General features: G+C 41.9%; 1 protein-coding gene across 1 annotated transcript in view; it reads right to left on the bottom strand.

The window, feature by feature from the left end:
• Nucleotides 1-321: 321 nt before the first annotated feature.
• LOC143488885 (transient receptor potential cation channel subfamily M member 4-like) overlaps nucleotides 322-16,712 on the bottom strand; it is an 80,007-nt gene continuing 63,616 nt past the window's right edge. The window contains exons 3-27 of the mRNA XM_076987844.1: nucleotides 13,250-13,427; nucleotides 12,931-13,111; nucleotides 11,501-11,670; nucleotides 10,963-11,140; nucleotides 10,739-10,803; nucleotides 9,377-9,595; nucleotides 8,861-8,963; nucleotides 8,633-8,754; nucleotides 8,273-8,551; nucleotides 8,043-8,144; nucleotides 7,575-7,703; nucleotides 7,327-7,456; nucleotides 7,036-7,181; nucleotides 6,198-6,310; nucleotides 5,390-5,497; nucleotides 5,240-5,286; nucleotides 4,892-5,130; nucleotides 4,506-4,621; nucleotides 4,141-4,273; nucleotides 3,465-3,639; nucleotides 3,204-3,369; nucleotides 2,889-3,070; nucleotides 2,040-2,172; nucleotides 1,164-1,236; nucleotides 322-1,072 (exon numbers count right to left, since the gene is read on the bottom strand). Of these exons, the coding sequence (XP_076843959.1) occupies nucleotides 842-1,072; nucleotides 1,164-1,236; nucleotides 2,040-2,172; nucleotides 2,889-3,070; nucleotides 3,204-3,369; nucleotides 3,465-3,639; nucleotides 4,141-4,273; nucleotides 4,506-4,621; nucleotides 4,892-5,130; nucleotides 5,240-5,286; nucleotides 5,390-5,497; nucleotides 6,198-6,310; nucleotides 7,036-7,181; nucleotides 7,327-7,456; nucleotides 7,575-7,703; nucleotides 8,043-8,144; nucleotides 8,273-8,551; nucleotides 8,633-8,754; nucleotides 8,861-8,963; nucleotides 9,377-9,595; nucleotides 10,739-10,803; nucleotides 10,963-11,140; nucleotides 11,501-11,670; nucleotides 12,931-13,111; nucleotides 13,250-13,427 (3,718 nt within the window). The 3' untranslated portion in view covers nucleotides 322-841. The remainder of the gene's footprint in view (nucleotides 1,073-1,163; nucleotides 1,237-2,039; nucleotides 2,173-2,888; nucleotides 3,071-3,203; nucleotides 3,370-3,464; nucleotides 3,640-4,140; nucleotides 4,274-4,505; nucleotides 4,622-4,891; nucleotides 5,131-5,239; nucleotides 5,287-5,389; nucleotides 5,498-6,197; nucleotides 6,311-7,035; nucleotides 7,182-7,326; nucleotides 7,457-7,574; nucleotides 7,704-8,042; nucleotides 8,145-8,272; nucleotides 8,552-8,632; nucleotides 8,755-8,860; nucleotides 8,964-9,376; nucleotides 9,596-10,738; nucleotides 10,804-10,962; nucleotides 11,141-11,500; nucleotides 11,671-12,930; nucleotides 13,112-13,249; nucleotides 13,428-16,712) is intronic.

Here is a 16,712-nt window from a genome sequence, read left to right as displayed (position 1 = left end):
AACAACTGTACGACAACTGTGTTTATTTCAGAAGGGATATGTAATCACAGTCACATGCACCTGCTGGTCTGCCCCCGAATGGTGTTCAGCTTAACAATGTGCTATGGTACAAGAATTTTAAATCCTTTTACAGAGCTTATATTGATTACAGTGTGGATCAGCTAGTGTTTATACAGATTATCTGTAGTCTATATACCTTTATATTATCTGTGGTGTTTATGGTGTTTGTCTGTAGTGTTTATGCCGATTACCTGTGGTGTTTATACTGATTATCTGTAAACTAAACACTACTGATGAAGAGGCAATTAAGAGGCTACAACCTGGTCAAATGTCATATTTTATGCAATACTGCACATTGCACAAGTGGAACCAACATGTTTAAAAAACAATCAAACCAACGTTTTTAAAATAACTATCTATGTGTGAACAAAAAACATAATAAAATACAGATGCATTCATGTTGCATTCATAAAAAGGACAAAACACGAAAATTATGTGAGCATAATTCTCACATACGTCTGGTTGGCCTGACACAGGTTCTGCAGTGTTCCCCTGCCTCTCCGTCTCCTGAAGCGCCCTGGAAGAAGCAGGCATGTCCGTTTGGGAATAAGCAGATCCCGTGAAGGACAATCTCCCAGACAGCTGCGAGATCAGCGGGGATTCCAAGGACACTGGAACATCTCTTCAGCAAACTGATCCATATAAGGCTGAAGGAAGGTGTAGAAGATATCTGGGAAGGCCTTGCCTCGTGGCTGACGAGATAGAAGCAGGAGTCCGTATCCTCGCCATACCATGATGGGTATAAGAGCAGAACAAACTGTGCAAAGAAGAACTCCACCTGTCAGCTCTCCAGGGTGGAGGGGTTATCTGTAAAAGAGTTGGGGGAAAGATAATGTAAGGACCTTTCTGTCTCTACAATGTGTTTGCAACAGACAAATAATTCACCAAAGCAAATTGAATGGAAAAAGTGAAGTTTGCCTTTGCGTGTGGGTGGAGACTTGGTGGCCTTCAGCTGTCCGCTCTGAAAGAGCGCATCAGCCATCCACGCAAGGGTGGAGCAACAGAACTCCATCTGAGAGACAAGAAGTATTTGAAGATGAAAAGATATTTGAAATTCTGGTCGTTGAGGTATTATGTGATTATGCTAAAGTAAACCGCTTTACCTCAGACTCAAGTGCTCGTAATCTACGATCAACATCCCTTATTTCAGCAGTCTGTTTGAGAACGCCATCCACTCTGTTAACACACACACGTGAGCATACACACTATGCTATTTGAAGAGCAATGTATGTGCACGCACTGTCCAACACACACACACACACACACACACACACACACACACACACACACACACACACAATACACTGTCTAACCAGTTCCTCACACAGGGCAGACATCCTGGAACACACACAAACACACACACACACACACACGTACACACAATGCGCTGTCTAACCTGTTCCCCAAACAGACTAAACAACCCGGAACACACACACACACACACACACACACACACTTAGACGTGTAGGGAAAACGATAAAAGTAAAAAACAACCAAAAATGGCAAAGCAAAATGTATAGTGAACCGCCCTGGCCGACTAGTCATTAACGTCAAGTTGTGACAATAAAGCATGACTGATGGAGCTTGGCCAATAAGACCTCGAACAGAGGCTCCAGCTCTGCTTATAAGAGGAAAGTCCCTTCCCCAATGACAGTTGGCCATCATTCATTGTGTAGCTGAAGATGGGATGATGCGGATGTCCTTCATAAAAAAATATAAGGGGGTCCATTTGGCAGAAAATCCCCTTTTCACTTTGACCGTGGTCTGCAGTCTCTTCTTCAGAAACCAGTCACTGATCTACAAAGATCTACCCGCTGACAAAGTGTGTGACAACGAATATTCTAAAAACTCTTGGACAGTGTGAAATGATATTCAGTCTTTAAGCTAAATGGCATGTACCCTCATCTTTCTTGAACTTATATTTTAAATTCTCAGTTGAAATTAGTTAATATATAGTGAAGAGGGGGTGGGATACTCACTTGATGGACATGCGTTTCAGCCTCTCACCATCACTCCCTCTTTGCTTCTTGGCCTCAGCAGACAAGAAATTCTCTTTCTGAATGCTCTCCCATGTCAAGAGCCTGTTGTTAATCTTTTCCTTCAGTTCTATAGCTAACCAACAAGAAGCAAACACATCATTACTGTGACATATGCTAAGGGATCCAAAGGAGAATACAAAAGTATTGTTGCCACCAACTGAAAATCAGCAAGCAAATGAGATGACATTGGACATTGGAGCTTCGAGTGGCTAAGCAGATCTTGGGCATGTCTCAGATCACTACGCATGGTGCAAAGCATTAGCTGGGTGGTGTGAAGCACACTGCCACACTGGAACACACAGTGCCAACAGTAATGTTTGGTGAAGGAAGAGTAATGCTACCTGGGGCTGGTTTCCATGGTCTGGGCTGGGCACCTTAGTTCCAGTGTAGGGCAATATTAATGTTCCAGCATACAAAGATATTTTAAACAATTACATGCTTTCAACTTTGCTGCAAAGGTTTAAGAAAGGCCAGTTCCTGATCCAGCATGTCTGTGACTCCGGGCACAAAGCAAGGTCCATACAGCCATGGTGTGGAAGGGTTGGTGTGCAGGATCTCTGGTGTGGAGGATCACTGGTGGTTGCACATGAACCCTGACATGGGTACTGATGTCAACCCCACTAAACACCTTTGGCACGAATTGGAATGCAGATTGCAATGGTTTACCAAACCTGTGGATGGTTTCTGAAAGGATTTTGATGATTTACCAAATTGGTGGATCTTCTCTGAAGGGATCTTGAATGTTTACCAAACTGGTGGATATTCTCTGAAGGGATCTTAAAGGCTTACCAAAGTGGTGAATCTTCTCTGAAGGGATCTTGCGAATGTTTCTCTTGATGATGAGGTGGATGTGGGAGATGATGATAAAGGGAGGCGCTAGGCACGGCCGAGAGTGGTACTCCGCGATCACGTTGAAGCGCTGGAACTTCCAGTATGTGTCGCTCCGCTCCTGTACTTTGGTGAATGTGTAGCTGGACAGAAGGTGAGGGCAGAAGAGAAAGATGATGCATCCATAGAGGAGAAACATATGTGGATATAAATCAATAGAACATCAGTTGTCTGGCTGGATGGAGGGATAAATGGAGAGATGGATGGAGGGATTACCTAAACATGGCAATGAGTAGGTTCATGAGTAGGATGTTGGTGACTAGGAGGTAGACAACCAGTAAAATGACCACCAGCCAGTTATGATGGGGATTCCTGCATGGCTCCATACCTTCATCAACAAGTGTGGCATTGTCTGTGCACTCAGCATCCCAATCATAAGACGCTAAAACACACATGCAGGGGTTGAAATAAGCACAGACGGCAAGTCATGGCTCCAATGCAATGGGTGCCTGGAATAACTGTGGAATAGGAACGTACAGTCTATTTCCTCCACTGGAATCTGTCCAAATATATGCAGATACGGCCGGTAGAGCACCCGACGCAGAATCCTATCAGCACTGGAGTCGTAAGTGTAGATCAGAGCCTGATTGGTTACTCCATAGGCCATCATCCACACCCCCAGGAAAAACAGGAAGAAGAACACATCTTTCATCTGGAAAGCAAGAGGGTGGTTGTAATGCAAATATCTGATAACCTGAGAAATTATGCTTTAACAGGGTCTTGTATGACTATAATAACTGAGCATGAATCTCCTATGGATTCAATTTGCTCTACAGGTTCAGTGTAACATTATGCAGGCTAGAAGCCATTTCTCCAGCCATTTTGTAGTTTGACAAATCATTCTAATACACAGCTGATGATAAACACCAGAGGAAGCCATTACAAGTATAAAATCAAAGGAGAAACTACAGTAGTAATGAAGCTGATAGTATTAACACTGATGTGTGCCCTAGTGCACAAATGGCGTAGTACTAGAGGAAGAGCCAAACTCACTCAAGTGTGGACCAAGGCAAAATAGATTTTTTATTTTTACCAGGATAACATGACTACGCTGGAAAATGCTTTCCATTAACATGAGACTAGGTCAACGCTACATTGCCATCTGCTGGAAAAAAAACCAAAACAACCCTGAATTATTTTGTACATATCTTACCATTTTGCCCACAATAATAATTTTGGGCCCGAGCTGCTTGTGAATGGCGAAGATGTGGATAAGTCTAAGTGTAAAAACCATATAGTCCAGACACAGGGCGGCACGCCCTAATGTAAAAGTTATCCTGAACATCCTGAGACAAAACACACAGCAAGACAATGAGTGAATAAACAAAACTCACTGGCTCTGGGTACAAAAGGGTAACAATCTACTGTTGGTCACTTAAACATGTATTGTATTGTTAGACATTGACAATAATTGCACAATAAATACAAAATTGTAAGCTAAACAGAACAGAGTGTGTGTTATGACATTCCTAGTGTGTGGATGTAAGATGGAAGAACGTTTGAATCAACTGGTCAGACCTGCAGCTCACACCGATGAGAAAGAGGGTAATGGCGATGACATCAAATTTGTGCCACACATCCTGAGTATACAGCCGGATCCTCTTTCGGAAAGTCTTGCTTCCAATAAGTAACGTCTGTACAGGAGATGGAGAAACAGTCATCTTTCCTTTCCTCCATCATACCCCAAGCTTCTACAGAGAAAACCTGAGAGGCCAGTGACATGGATGAGCTTAAAGCTTGTTACATTTAGGAGATCTTGACCTCTTAAAGGTCAATGCCACCTTTTTCTCTCTGTGTTTGTTCTGGTGACTATGTGTATTCTGTATATGACATGTACATGAGTTAATTTCACTCATATTCATTCCATGATGAAGTAATTGAAAACATTTGACATGTGCACCCACCTCTCGAACCTCCTCACATGCGATGGTAAACACCCAGAAGTACAGGAACAGCTCAGGGGGGGCGGGGCCTGTGGGGGGTGGTGGCTTGAAGTCCAACAGCAAGACATAGGCGAAGAGGAGCAGGAACAGGAAGTACATGAGCACATTTCCCAGAAAAGCGGTGACGGGGGCGTACCAGAACTGCCTCCAGCGTGACACCAAAAATGGCCTCTTTGTAGAGGACTGCCAGTCTAGACGGCCTGAGGTGAGAGAGAGAACACAACCGAAACAAAGTCACAATAGCTAAGATTCATTAAAGCATGCATGAAAGGCAAAACATGAAAAGGTGAGCGTTTGATATGGACACACCTTTTGTTGTAGGTCTGATGGGGCTCAAGTCCCCTGATTTTTCCTGCCTAGAAAAACAGAGAAAGATAAGAGAGTGCAGGGGAATCCTATACTGCAAGCTCACCCACACGTCCCTGGTCTATAAGCCCATGTGTGATTGCTGGTCATTACATGCGCTTCAGGTCTCTGAATGAGAACACGGTTTCTGCATAGAGCCATTCAATGTCCTTCCCCTGTGGGACCTCATCAGAATTCCTCTCCTCCGTCTCCTCCACCTCTCTGACAGACAACGCAGGATGGCACGTTGACAAACAGAAAAAAACAGAGACACTCATTACAAGGGAGAGAAACATAAACAAGGGAGAGAAACATAAACAAGACAGGATTATGTGTAAAAATAAAAGTGCCCAAATACTACCCAGAAGCGCTACAGCATTTGAAAGGTAATGAAGGCCATTAGGTTAAGACACTCCCACTGACGTTCATTTCCTGGTAGCCAATTTACCATTTATACATTTAGGTTATACCAGGGATGCACAACTTGAAGGAGGAGCCGGGCCACAAATAAAGTTAAAGCTGCTCAATGGGCCACCATGGGGTAGCGATAATATTTTATTGACGTGGGGGGTGGTATAATGTAAAATGGAGACAAATTAAGTATTATATCGCGATCGTTTCTTGGTGTTGACTTGTAACTCTCGCGGTAGCCCCACTCAAAAGTAGCCCAAAAACAACACTGTTGGTTCATTGTTCAAATTCAGGCACGAAGCCAGAAGGTGGGCCAAATTTTTTATCAACTGGCAGGCCGCAACGGAGGCGCCGGCGGGCCGCAAATGGCCCGCATGTTGTGCACCCCTGGGTTATACATTCCCTTTATACTGTCAGCACTTGTGTAATTTGATGCTGCTGAGTTCAGAGTTGGGGAAAAGTGTTGGGAACGTTGAGTAATGTGAGGACAGAGGCGTGAAGCTCTGCTGACCTAAAGGAAATGAGACTGGTGTAGCACAGTGGAGGGACGAAGAAAGTGAGGATGAGCTTCCACACCTCCGTGCTCCTGTCCATGTCACCCCACCAAATCTGAGACAGCAGGCTCTGACACACACACGCACGCACACACACACACACACACACACACACACACACACACACACACACACACACGCACATGCACACACACACACACACACACACACACACACACACACACACACACACACACACACACACACACACACACACAAACATAGTTAGATGCAGAAACATTCTCAAACAGTCTTTTGAACAGTAATGCTGAGAATGTGCTGAGTATCTGAATGACAGAATCCTAAATGAATGGGGTTGTGTTCGTCCCTCAGGTGAGTGTGGCTCATTAAAGACTTTGCCACCTGAAGGCTGTTTGTATATATTTTGTCTATATATGTCTATATGTGTCTTTGTACCAGTTGACTGCTGGTTATTATTTCCTTTTTTAGATTTATTGGTTTTGCGTTGGCGCACATTTTACGAATTACACTCCATTCTTCCCTGAGACTGGCATGATCGGCAAAGACCTTCCAAAGGCGATAAATCTCGGGTCATAATAAGCATCTTTCTTTTCTTGAATTGCCAGTGTGTATGAAAGGGTAAGAAAGGTAATATACAAATAAATTTGCCTTGCCTTACCACTAGTAGCTATGCTGGGGTGGGTATGGATCAGGTTTGTCTGGTGTGTGAGTGGGGAAAGAGAACCAGTCATCCTGGTGTACAGTGTACAGGAGTAAATTTCTATGCAGGGAGCTGCTGTACAACTCCACCCACATGTTCAAGTTGGGACCAACCTGGACTCCATCATGGCTGAAGAAGTGTCGGGCATCGGCCTCCATGGCCATCTTCAGACATGTGGCCCCTCCCCACATGACCGACTTCTTCTTCAGGAGCACGAACGAGCGACTCTCGCTGCTCTGGTAACACTTGCTGAGCATGTCTGTGGTGAACAGAAGATTTGGCTCAGCTACAAAGCTACGAAGGTGGCATCTGAGGAAGGCCTGCAAATGTCCCCCGAGAACACCACATGCAATGTCCAGTCACAATCAAAGGCACATTCACACAGAGCCATGGACACTACTTACCATGGGCCAGCTTCTCAAATGTCTTGGCCAGTTCCTTCATGGACTGTTTGGTCTCGGTTTCTCTCTCCAGTTTGGAGAGTTCCCTCAGCAGCTTACAGCCAGTAAGGGCACTGAGCACTGATTCAGTTGTCTGAGAAAGACACAGATTTAAATAAATGTATATGATCAGTCTTTTCTCATGAAATCCCTTGGTTGATGCCAAACACAGGTGCTATGGCGCTCCAATCAGTAGTGTTCATTTGCATTACCATTTCCCAGAAGTAGATGGCCATCTCTCTGCGGTTCTGCAGCACAGCCCAGATGAACAGAGCGGCCCATGGGTGAGGGCACTTTTTATTTCGATAGCCTATCTCTTCCTTCAACACCCTAGTCAACCTCTGAAGAAACAATGATGACCAAAGCAAAATTAACCAAAATTAACCTTCCATACTAACAAGATAATTAACTCATTTAATTAACCAATGAATCCAAAGGGAAGACTCTCCCTCAAATCTGAAACCTAATAGGCAGTAATTGGAAGCTAATAGGGGTCTGATGGTGTGCTCCATATTGGACAATGACCTCTACAAGGTCTCATTTGTTTTTAGCTTTTGGGGTACAATATATTGCTCAAAAAAGTGTGTGACTTGGAGTTACATTGTGTTGCTTAAGTGTTCCTTTTATTTTTTTTGAGCAGTGTATTTTGTTATGTCTTTTGGCAAATATGACAGCAGTACCTTCACCATTTTCCTTGTAGAGGTCATACCATGCAGACCCAGGATTCCATGAAAGAACCGCTCACACACATCCCCCAGCAGGTCCTCCAGGAGTTGAGACACCTAGGTTCAAACAAGCTCACTCTAAATTACTAAGTTTACTGATTTCACCAACATTGATCACTGATAACATGTACAGTTCTCAACCACTTTAGACCTCCAAGCCAACCCCCTTTAGTGCTCATACTCACCTCATAAAGGGTAAACTCTTTGATTAGACTGGAGGAGGGGTTTAGTGCGTCAGTAGAGGCACGGAGGATCCCAGTATTGGGCATACCCTGGCGGTCGCTCAAGTGACGCAGTAGCACAGTGTAGGCCACGCAGCTGTCTGAAATACACCAGTAGAGCCTCTCCAGCCGACCATAAGTCAGGTAGTCCAGAATATTCAGGCCATTTTCAGCAAAGAGTTGCACAAATTGAGGTTTATCATTCACCAGAGCATCAGTCATGAAGTCCTCCAAGTCATCATTCTGTACTCAACACAGGGTCAACCATGTATGCATGACAAACACATGAACAAAGCCTGAAACTCAATTTCCCGTCATTCCTACCTTCCACTGGACGTCTTCTGTAAAGAGATCAGTCCTGGCAATGTCCACTCTGTTCCATGTGAGAGCCAACTTCAGTTCCTCAGTGCTGGGGCTGGCATTGCCTGACAACCTCTGCTTGCTCGCTAGCACAGAAACATACGCACACCTTTTACACCACTGTGCATCCACTGAACATTAAAAATGGGAATAGGATTATTGATGCTATGCCTTTTAATTGGGCAAGCTTACACCTGACTAGAGCCTTCAGCAGCACAGTATCAAAGTCATCAGGGCCCTCCTGCTCCCAGTGGTAGATGGAAACCAGTCCTCTCCTCTTGTAAATACTCAGAGTCTAATAAAATCAGTCAAGAGAATACAAGTATGAGCCACATGGCTCTGCTGGAATAAAAGAACATTTGCTTATAAACTCTCCCAAGATTTACAAAATTAAAGCTTCACTGTATATAAAGATTTAACAAATAAAGTTCCAAATATTGTGAACTGTAATTAATACTACAATTAGGCCAGAAATATATAGACCCAATTTGGGCACACATTTCTAGGATGTAACATATCAGCACAGAAGTGCAGTGATGTGGCCCTAGTGGAACATCGTTGTGATGCTTTAAACATTTTGTTTTTTTCCATAGATTATGGACATATTCTAGACATGTCTAAATTATCGTATTTATACAGTATATTCAGCTTTGTCCATAGTATTTCTTGTTCCATCCCATGATTCTCTCTCCCTTGCTTGGCCATCACCTTTTCTACCAGCTTGTCGATGTCTGGTTCAGAAGGGAAGTGTTTCATCACTTTCTCTGCCAGTCTCGATCTGAGGTCCGTTTTGTTCATCACGTTCCCTTCGTCCTCTGACCCTGATGCTTGTACATTCTCCAGAATGTCAGTCAGCAGGTCTGCCAACCCTCCTGACCCTGCCAAGACCAACCAAGGAATGGAGTTCTTCAAGGACAAGTCTAGTCTCTGAGACAGAGGAAAAAACAAAAAAGCTGCCAAAATGAAGCCAGTCTGAAAGGTCAACATTCAGAGCAAGACCAAACAAAAAGAATGATTATAAATAATTATTTACAAATATTCTGTGATCTGCAGAGTGTTGCAGTGTTATTCTTTTACAAATATGGACCATGTACATCAAACATACAGGACTGTTTTTCGATACCTTTTGATTTACAAATGTGCATATTTTAGAAATGCAAAGAAAGTGGGAAAGAAATGAAGCTTTCATCTCATTTCACAGGCAAACAAATTGTAAATAACTACGCTATGCACTGGGAGTGATATCACTCCATATGTGGCTTTTGGCATTTATTTTGTAAGATTTACAGACTGCCTAATCAACTTTTTCATAAACATGCTGAGTAACTTGACCTCTACAACAACAGATGGCACTGTGTGCCAAAAGACATGGCGTGTCATTTCAGTTGTTTAGAGCTTTAAAGTATAGTATTTCTTTGCTTATATATATATATATATATATATATATATATATATATATATATATATATATATATATATATATATATATATATATATATATATATATATATACTATAGTATTTCTTATAGTATTTAGTATTTCTTTGCTTACTAATATCCCCACACTATCCTACCCATTTCAAGTTGGAGTAAAACTGGCTTAGTCAATGGGTGAAGTTGCTAGTGTAGCCTAATCAATCATTAGCATTACCCAATAAGCAAGTCAACAGTTTCCTATGTGCACCTAGAGTGCCACCTGCTGTTACAGAGAACAAACTGCTCAGCAATTGCAAATCTGTCTTCTGTAAGCAAATTGGGAAAGAATTGTGGTCACATGATTCACAGATGGAACTCCAGACCTGAACATATTTGGTTACAATTTGTTTGGCATCTGTGGAAGCTGTTGTAATTGTTAAAGGTTTTGTTTTGTATTGGTTTTGTATTTGAAAACCTTTTTTTTATTGCAAACATTATATATATATATATATATATATATATATATATATATATATATATATATATATATATATATTATATATATATATGTGTGTGTGTGTGTGTGTGTGTGTGTGTGTACATGTTGCTTGATAGTCATGATTTATATATATAAATATATTTTTAAAAGTGTACCTCAAGCATGTAAGACTCTCCTGACACCAGCATGCAGAGAACAGGGATATCCATGCTTCCACTACCTAGTAAAAACAGAGCGTCACTCAGGGTTTTCAGACCAGGGTGTTCAAAATTTCCTTTTTTTTTTGCTTGGCTAATCATTTTAATTTCACTGTATCTTTAGTTGTTATACTGCTTTGTTTCGATTTATACTTTAGACATTTTTTTAACCACTGACTTACCCTTTTTTCCTGTGCGCTGGTGGGAAATGTAGTTCTCCAGGTTTGCCCTGAAACTAGCCTCGCCACCTGTACGGCCTACAGTCCCATTATCCACCAGGAGAAATGCCTGGTAGTTGTTATCCAGACAGAAGGAGTCCCGTGACGTGTTCGAAATATAGTAAACAGCAGGAAAACTACCCTGTTAAAAAGAGGAGGACATTAAAAGAGAGCAAAGAGAGAGAGGGAGAGAGAGAGAGAGAGAGAGAGAGAGAGAGAGAATGTGTGTGTGTTCTCTTTGTTTAGGCACAAGTGAAAAGGCACATAAAAATGTTTTTTCCCTATGTAGAACTCTATTGACAAATATTCATTATAAAATACTAATTTTAAACAAATAATCTTTTCTTATTGCAGAATATAAAATATGTTTAGACACATGTTCCAATATATTTTTAGCCCATTCACACAGACTTTTGAATGTCTGTCTTTTTGGACCACGCGTGTGCTGTACATGTTGTGACGTACATGTGAGGGTGTATTCACAAACAGGATGCAGCTTCACCTCAGGGTTTATCAGCTGGTCCCGGTGGGTCACCAGACCCCACGGAGCGATGCCAATGGTCACGACTTTAGCCAGAGAGTCGGGAGGTGCAGCAGTGAAGTGGTCCCTCACCGCCTCCCCCAGACACCTGCCAACACCTTCCCGGAGACCACCTGCCACGATCCATGCTCCTGTGTGTATGTGTGTGCGTGAGCAAGATTGGGTGGAATAGACATAATCAATAATAACAAACAAAGGGAAGTGTAAGGGCAATACAAATATGTTGTTTCTCAACTTTGGTTTTCAACTCTAACATAGGAAAGTTTATTAAAGTTGATTTCAGATTGAAATTAAACTGTTATTAAATGTTATTAAAAACTGTAAATCACATTTCACATGGCTGACCTTTGTGCTGAGGACATGTTCAGTACAACAAGCTCAACAAAATGAAGCATCATGCAGTCATTTCTTGTTCAGTGCAAAATATTTCAGCCCATTCTGATGAGCCATGGATAAACAGGACATGAACTCATCTGAGAGATTTACACCACCTGCCTAGAAACTCTCAACACTCCTATTTCCAAAAGTTCAGATAAGTGAGATGGAGTTGTGAGATAACTGCCCTTTGAGTCAACAGCCACATGATTTAAAACTTCACAAACCTGCTTTTCAGTAACCTGCATGGGCCTCTACTATACAACACTTCATCCCTAACTACACACTTATCCACTCATCTCTTACATTCTCCACCAAAATCCGAGAAGGCTAAATTTAAACCCGAACTTTCAAAACCTGTTGTCAGCCCATTGTTCCTCAAGGCCAGAGATGGCAAACTCTGATAAGAAACTCTAAACAAGCTCTGAAAAGAAACTCTAAACAAACTCAGAAGCACTCAGAGCTGTAGTGTTGTCTACAATTTATACAATTGTATGAAGAAAGAATATGAAATGCCTTAAATCAAAAACAGAACATGCCTTCCTACAATGATGAAAGTATCCTTTTCCACTTATGTCAGTTATATATCAGTTATTATGCTAACCAGCTGATCTGACATTAAATGTAGACTTTCTTGTGTATGAAATTTGAATTACATAAACAAATGATCACAGCTTTACATTTTCAAGCATGATCTTTTTGACCTCCCCAAAACCATTTTATTTCATCCAAAGTAGCGTAACTTAGTTTTACCATCCCATAAACCATTCTTTGTTACGTTCTTTGTTGCTTACAGGGAATCTGGTTTTTCAGCAGTCAGTGTTGCCAAGCGGCACCTGCTTTAAGCAGCTGACTGACATGCAGACCAAAAGTTTTTTTCTGCTTTGCTGGGTTTTGTTACCTAGTGAATGATAGAAGCAAAAAGGAGCAGCACTGATTTTACAAAATGCCACCAGATGTCCCTAGAATCATAGTGCCCCCCCCCCCCCCCCCACCCAACCCCTTTGTGTTTGTACCTGTGCTATGGGCAGCTTTGACCAATCCCTGTCTCAGGACTTCCCGCACCCAGTTCTTGACCTTTGACCTGCCTACTCCACCCTCTACCAACAACACAAGGTTTGGCGTGGGCAAGCCCCAACGCTCAGTCAGGATGGAATAGACGATTGCAGGCGGCGTATTTGAGGAGAGACGCAAGAACTGTTGGAGAAAAAGGAAAGGAGTATAAGCAGCAGACGGTAACGTTTCAAGCATGCTGATTAGTTCTTCACATTTTGCATTTAAAAGCTACAAAATATGTTGACTTTGGCAGAACTTGGTGTTGGTGGAGCGACTCACGTGGCTTTGTCTCTTGCTTGCCCCGGCGAACTCCACCTCTCCGAACGCGTCGGTGGGGACCTCGGCAGAGTGCTGTGTGCTGTCCCAGTGACTGACGATGGCGGAGCTGAAGTAGTCGCACAGGGATGCTGAGGCATGGTGGTCCCGTGGCATACCGCACTGACACAGACGGCCATTGCTGCAGCACAAACGTTCCCCAATTAACCACAGCAGCGGAATCTCAATCACCATCACATACTGGAGGCCTGGTGACCCCATTGGTATTGTGGGTTGACACGTTTCACACCATAAAGCCAATTTCCAAATACAGATCAAACATGGTGCTTGCAAATGGCACCTCTGATCACCCTCTCTTCCCAGAATAAACATAAATTCTGCCTGGGAAAGTGCTTTGAAATGTCATGTATGACCACGGGGTTCCAACAATTTCTCGGGTATTTCTTGTGGCCTTTTCACATTTGATTGGCCTTACATAATGTGATGAGAAGCACATCATAAAAGCAGTTTATTAATGTACTTTATGCTTATTTAAGAAATGAACGCCCATATTAGAACATCACTGTGCAGAGATCTCAGTCCCAAAGGTTGATGGTCAACTTCCTGAGTCTCCACTGACCTCATGCGTAAACCATGTGCACTAAATAATTTTGTCAGTGTCAAACATTCCTCATAAATGTATCTACAGACCACGAGCACAAAGCTCCAGAACCCCCACCATTGGTCTTGATTTACATACAGTGCTGCCTCTTGATACTCAGATTATACTCCTAAAATGCCTCCAGCATCCTTCGAATATGTCGTTACTATTACAGCCAAACACTATACAAATATAATTTGATCATTCATAGCCTATGTATAACTAAGTGTGCTGCCATTAAAAGAGAATTTGTGATAAAGATATATTTAAAGGATTTCCAAAAGAGATGTTCAATTTTGTGTTAATTATCACAAATAATTAGCTGCTAATTAGTTCCTTGCACATCTTATGTGGAATGCCACGCTAACAAAAAATTCTTCCGAATTCCATTAGACAAGATCAGACAAAAACCACGCGTCAGCATTTTTAGGGTTCACACACGTAGTGTGGGAAACCTATTGTAATTGTCGGGTTTTTTCTTTCTTCTTATTAGGGTTCACACACGTAGTGTGGGAAACCTATTGTAATTGTCGGGTTTTTAGGGTTCACACACGTAGTGTGGGAAACCTATTGTAATTGTCGGGTTTTTTCTTCTTATTAGGGTTCACACACGTAGTGTGGGAAACCTATTGTAATTGCTCGAATTTTTCTTTTTAGGGTTCACACACGTAGTGTGGGAAACCTATTGTAATTGTCGGGTTTTTTCTTTCTTATTATTATTATTATTATTATTTTTCTCCGCATAAAACGCATACTGCAGCCTAGACCGTAAGGCCCAGAGACACCAAACTTGGCAGAATGGTGTAGTCTCTTTGCGAGACCGTGCTAAAGCACAGAGACCCACATTGGCCTGATGGTGGCGCTATAGCGCACCATTTTGCGTTTTGGTCCATATCTCCCAAACCGTAGGGCCTAGAAACAAAATTCCACTTCTGATGGATTCCTTGGCTCAAGCCAAACAAAAAAGCCTCAAGAACCATTAAGCTCCGCCTACTTAGATTTTTTGCTAATTTGCATAATATGCAAAACCTACTTTTTTATACTAGTCCCTGGTTTTTTATCGGATCACCACAACCTTGGTGTCAAAATATTCAGGAGAATCTCATTATCAAAGTTGCTTAAAAACATTTTGAGATTTGCATATAGTCTGGCTGTCACATGTCAATCAATAGCTCCGAGGCGTGGCCAAATTTACTTAAACAGCCATATCTCAGCAACGCTTTGACCGATCTTCATAAAATTTTAACCGTTGTTAGGGCACATGACTACGAGGTCATACGTCAAAGCTGGCCACGATTGTCCAATAGGGGGCGCTATAACATGGGAAAAACTGTATCTCAGAAACCATTAGTCACATCAAGCCAAAACTTTACAGGCATCATCAGGGGCCCAAGTGATATCAAGACACGCAATGATGACATCATCACTCAAAAAACATGGCCGCCATGAGCCAATTAATTTTTATTTGAATTAATTGGCCATTTGACAGACTTACCATTGGCCAAACAACATGAAACCTCACCACTGTGCATATCCCAGGACTATGTGTCATGCTGTGCAGTTTTAAAACATTTGGCCACTAGGTGGCGCTATTTGTGAAAATCATGCATAACTCCTCCAAATTTTCACTTAGGAACATGCAACTTGTTTCTTTTTATTCCTTGCAGTAGACCTGACAACTTTGCAATTACAAGTCCTATTAAAAAATGCATACTTTTGTCACATTCATCTATTGTTTGAAAATAGCTATTTACAAACTAGTCATAGGAATTTGATCCAATTATGGAAAAATTGCTATGAGCATAATCAGTAGACTCTGTAGGTAAAAACTGATTAAAAAAATGTTGGATTTTTATTTATCTGATTGGTCCATTTTCCCATTATATCATTGTGGCCATGCCATATATGACCTATATTGCTATAACTCATAAACCATGTATGCAATCAACTCCCAATTTGAAAGGCTTTTATATCCTGAAGTCCTTGTGAGGTATGCCAAGTTTGGTTCAAATTGGCCTGTCGGGGGCGCTACAGTACCCAAAAACCTAAGAAAACATAAAAACTCATGCTGCAATCTTGTTATGCAGAATACAGACAAGTAATTGGTCTTGTATGATCCAGATCAATAAGTTCTATAACATTGCAATTGCATCTTATAACAAAAAGTGCACTGCCTGACCAGAAATGAACCTTTTAATTCACCAAAATGTCTTATTGCATTACTGAGATTAATGAGATATCAGTATGGTGGTACTTGGGCTCCATCTAGTGGCCAAACATCAGAACGGACTGAAAACTATTGCTCACGTGAAACACCACACAAACACACACACAAAGCTGATCTCAGCATGTGATTTAGTTCTGTGATTTGAATCATTTTGCCAATACACATTATTTTGATCCTTTTGGGCCTTTAGTGCCCCAATTGAAAATTTTTTTGCACATTGATTTATTTGTGCATTTTTTCCACTCAAACAGCTTCTTTTGGGTCTAAAGGACCTATTGGGTCTATTGCCTATTGAAGCCAAGTGGCCTATTCGTGTGTGAACCCGCCAATTGCCGCTTGTTATTAGGGTTCACACACACAGTGTGGGAAACCTATTGTAATTGCTGAAGTTTTTCTTATTATTATTTTTCCCCCTGTAAAACGCATACTGCAGCCTAGACAGTAAGGCCCAGAAAGACCAAACTTGGCAACAAGGTGCAGCAGGTGTGCAATGAGAGAAATAGAGACAGGGACCCACATTGGCCTGATGGTGGCGCTATAGCGCAGCATTTTGCGTTTTGGTCCATATCTCCCACAACGTAGGGCCTAGAAACAAAATT

Source organism: Brachyhypopomus gauderio, unplaced genomic scaffold, assembly GCF_052324685.1.
Source record: "Brachyhypopomus gauderio isolate BG-103 unplaced genomic scaffold, BGAUD_0.2 sc57, whole genome shotgun sequence".
Classification (NCBI taxonomy): domain Eukaryota; kingdom Metazoa; phylum Chordata; class Actinopteri; order Gymnotiformes; family Hypopomidae; genus Brachyhypopomus; species Brachyhypopomus gauderio.
This window is presented reverse-complemented; position numbering and strand designations above follow the sequence as displayed.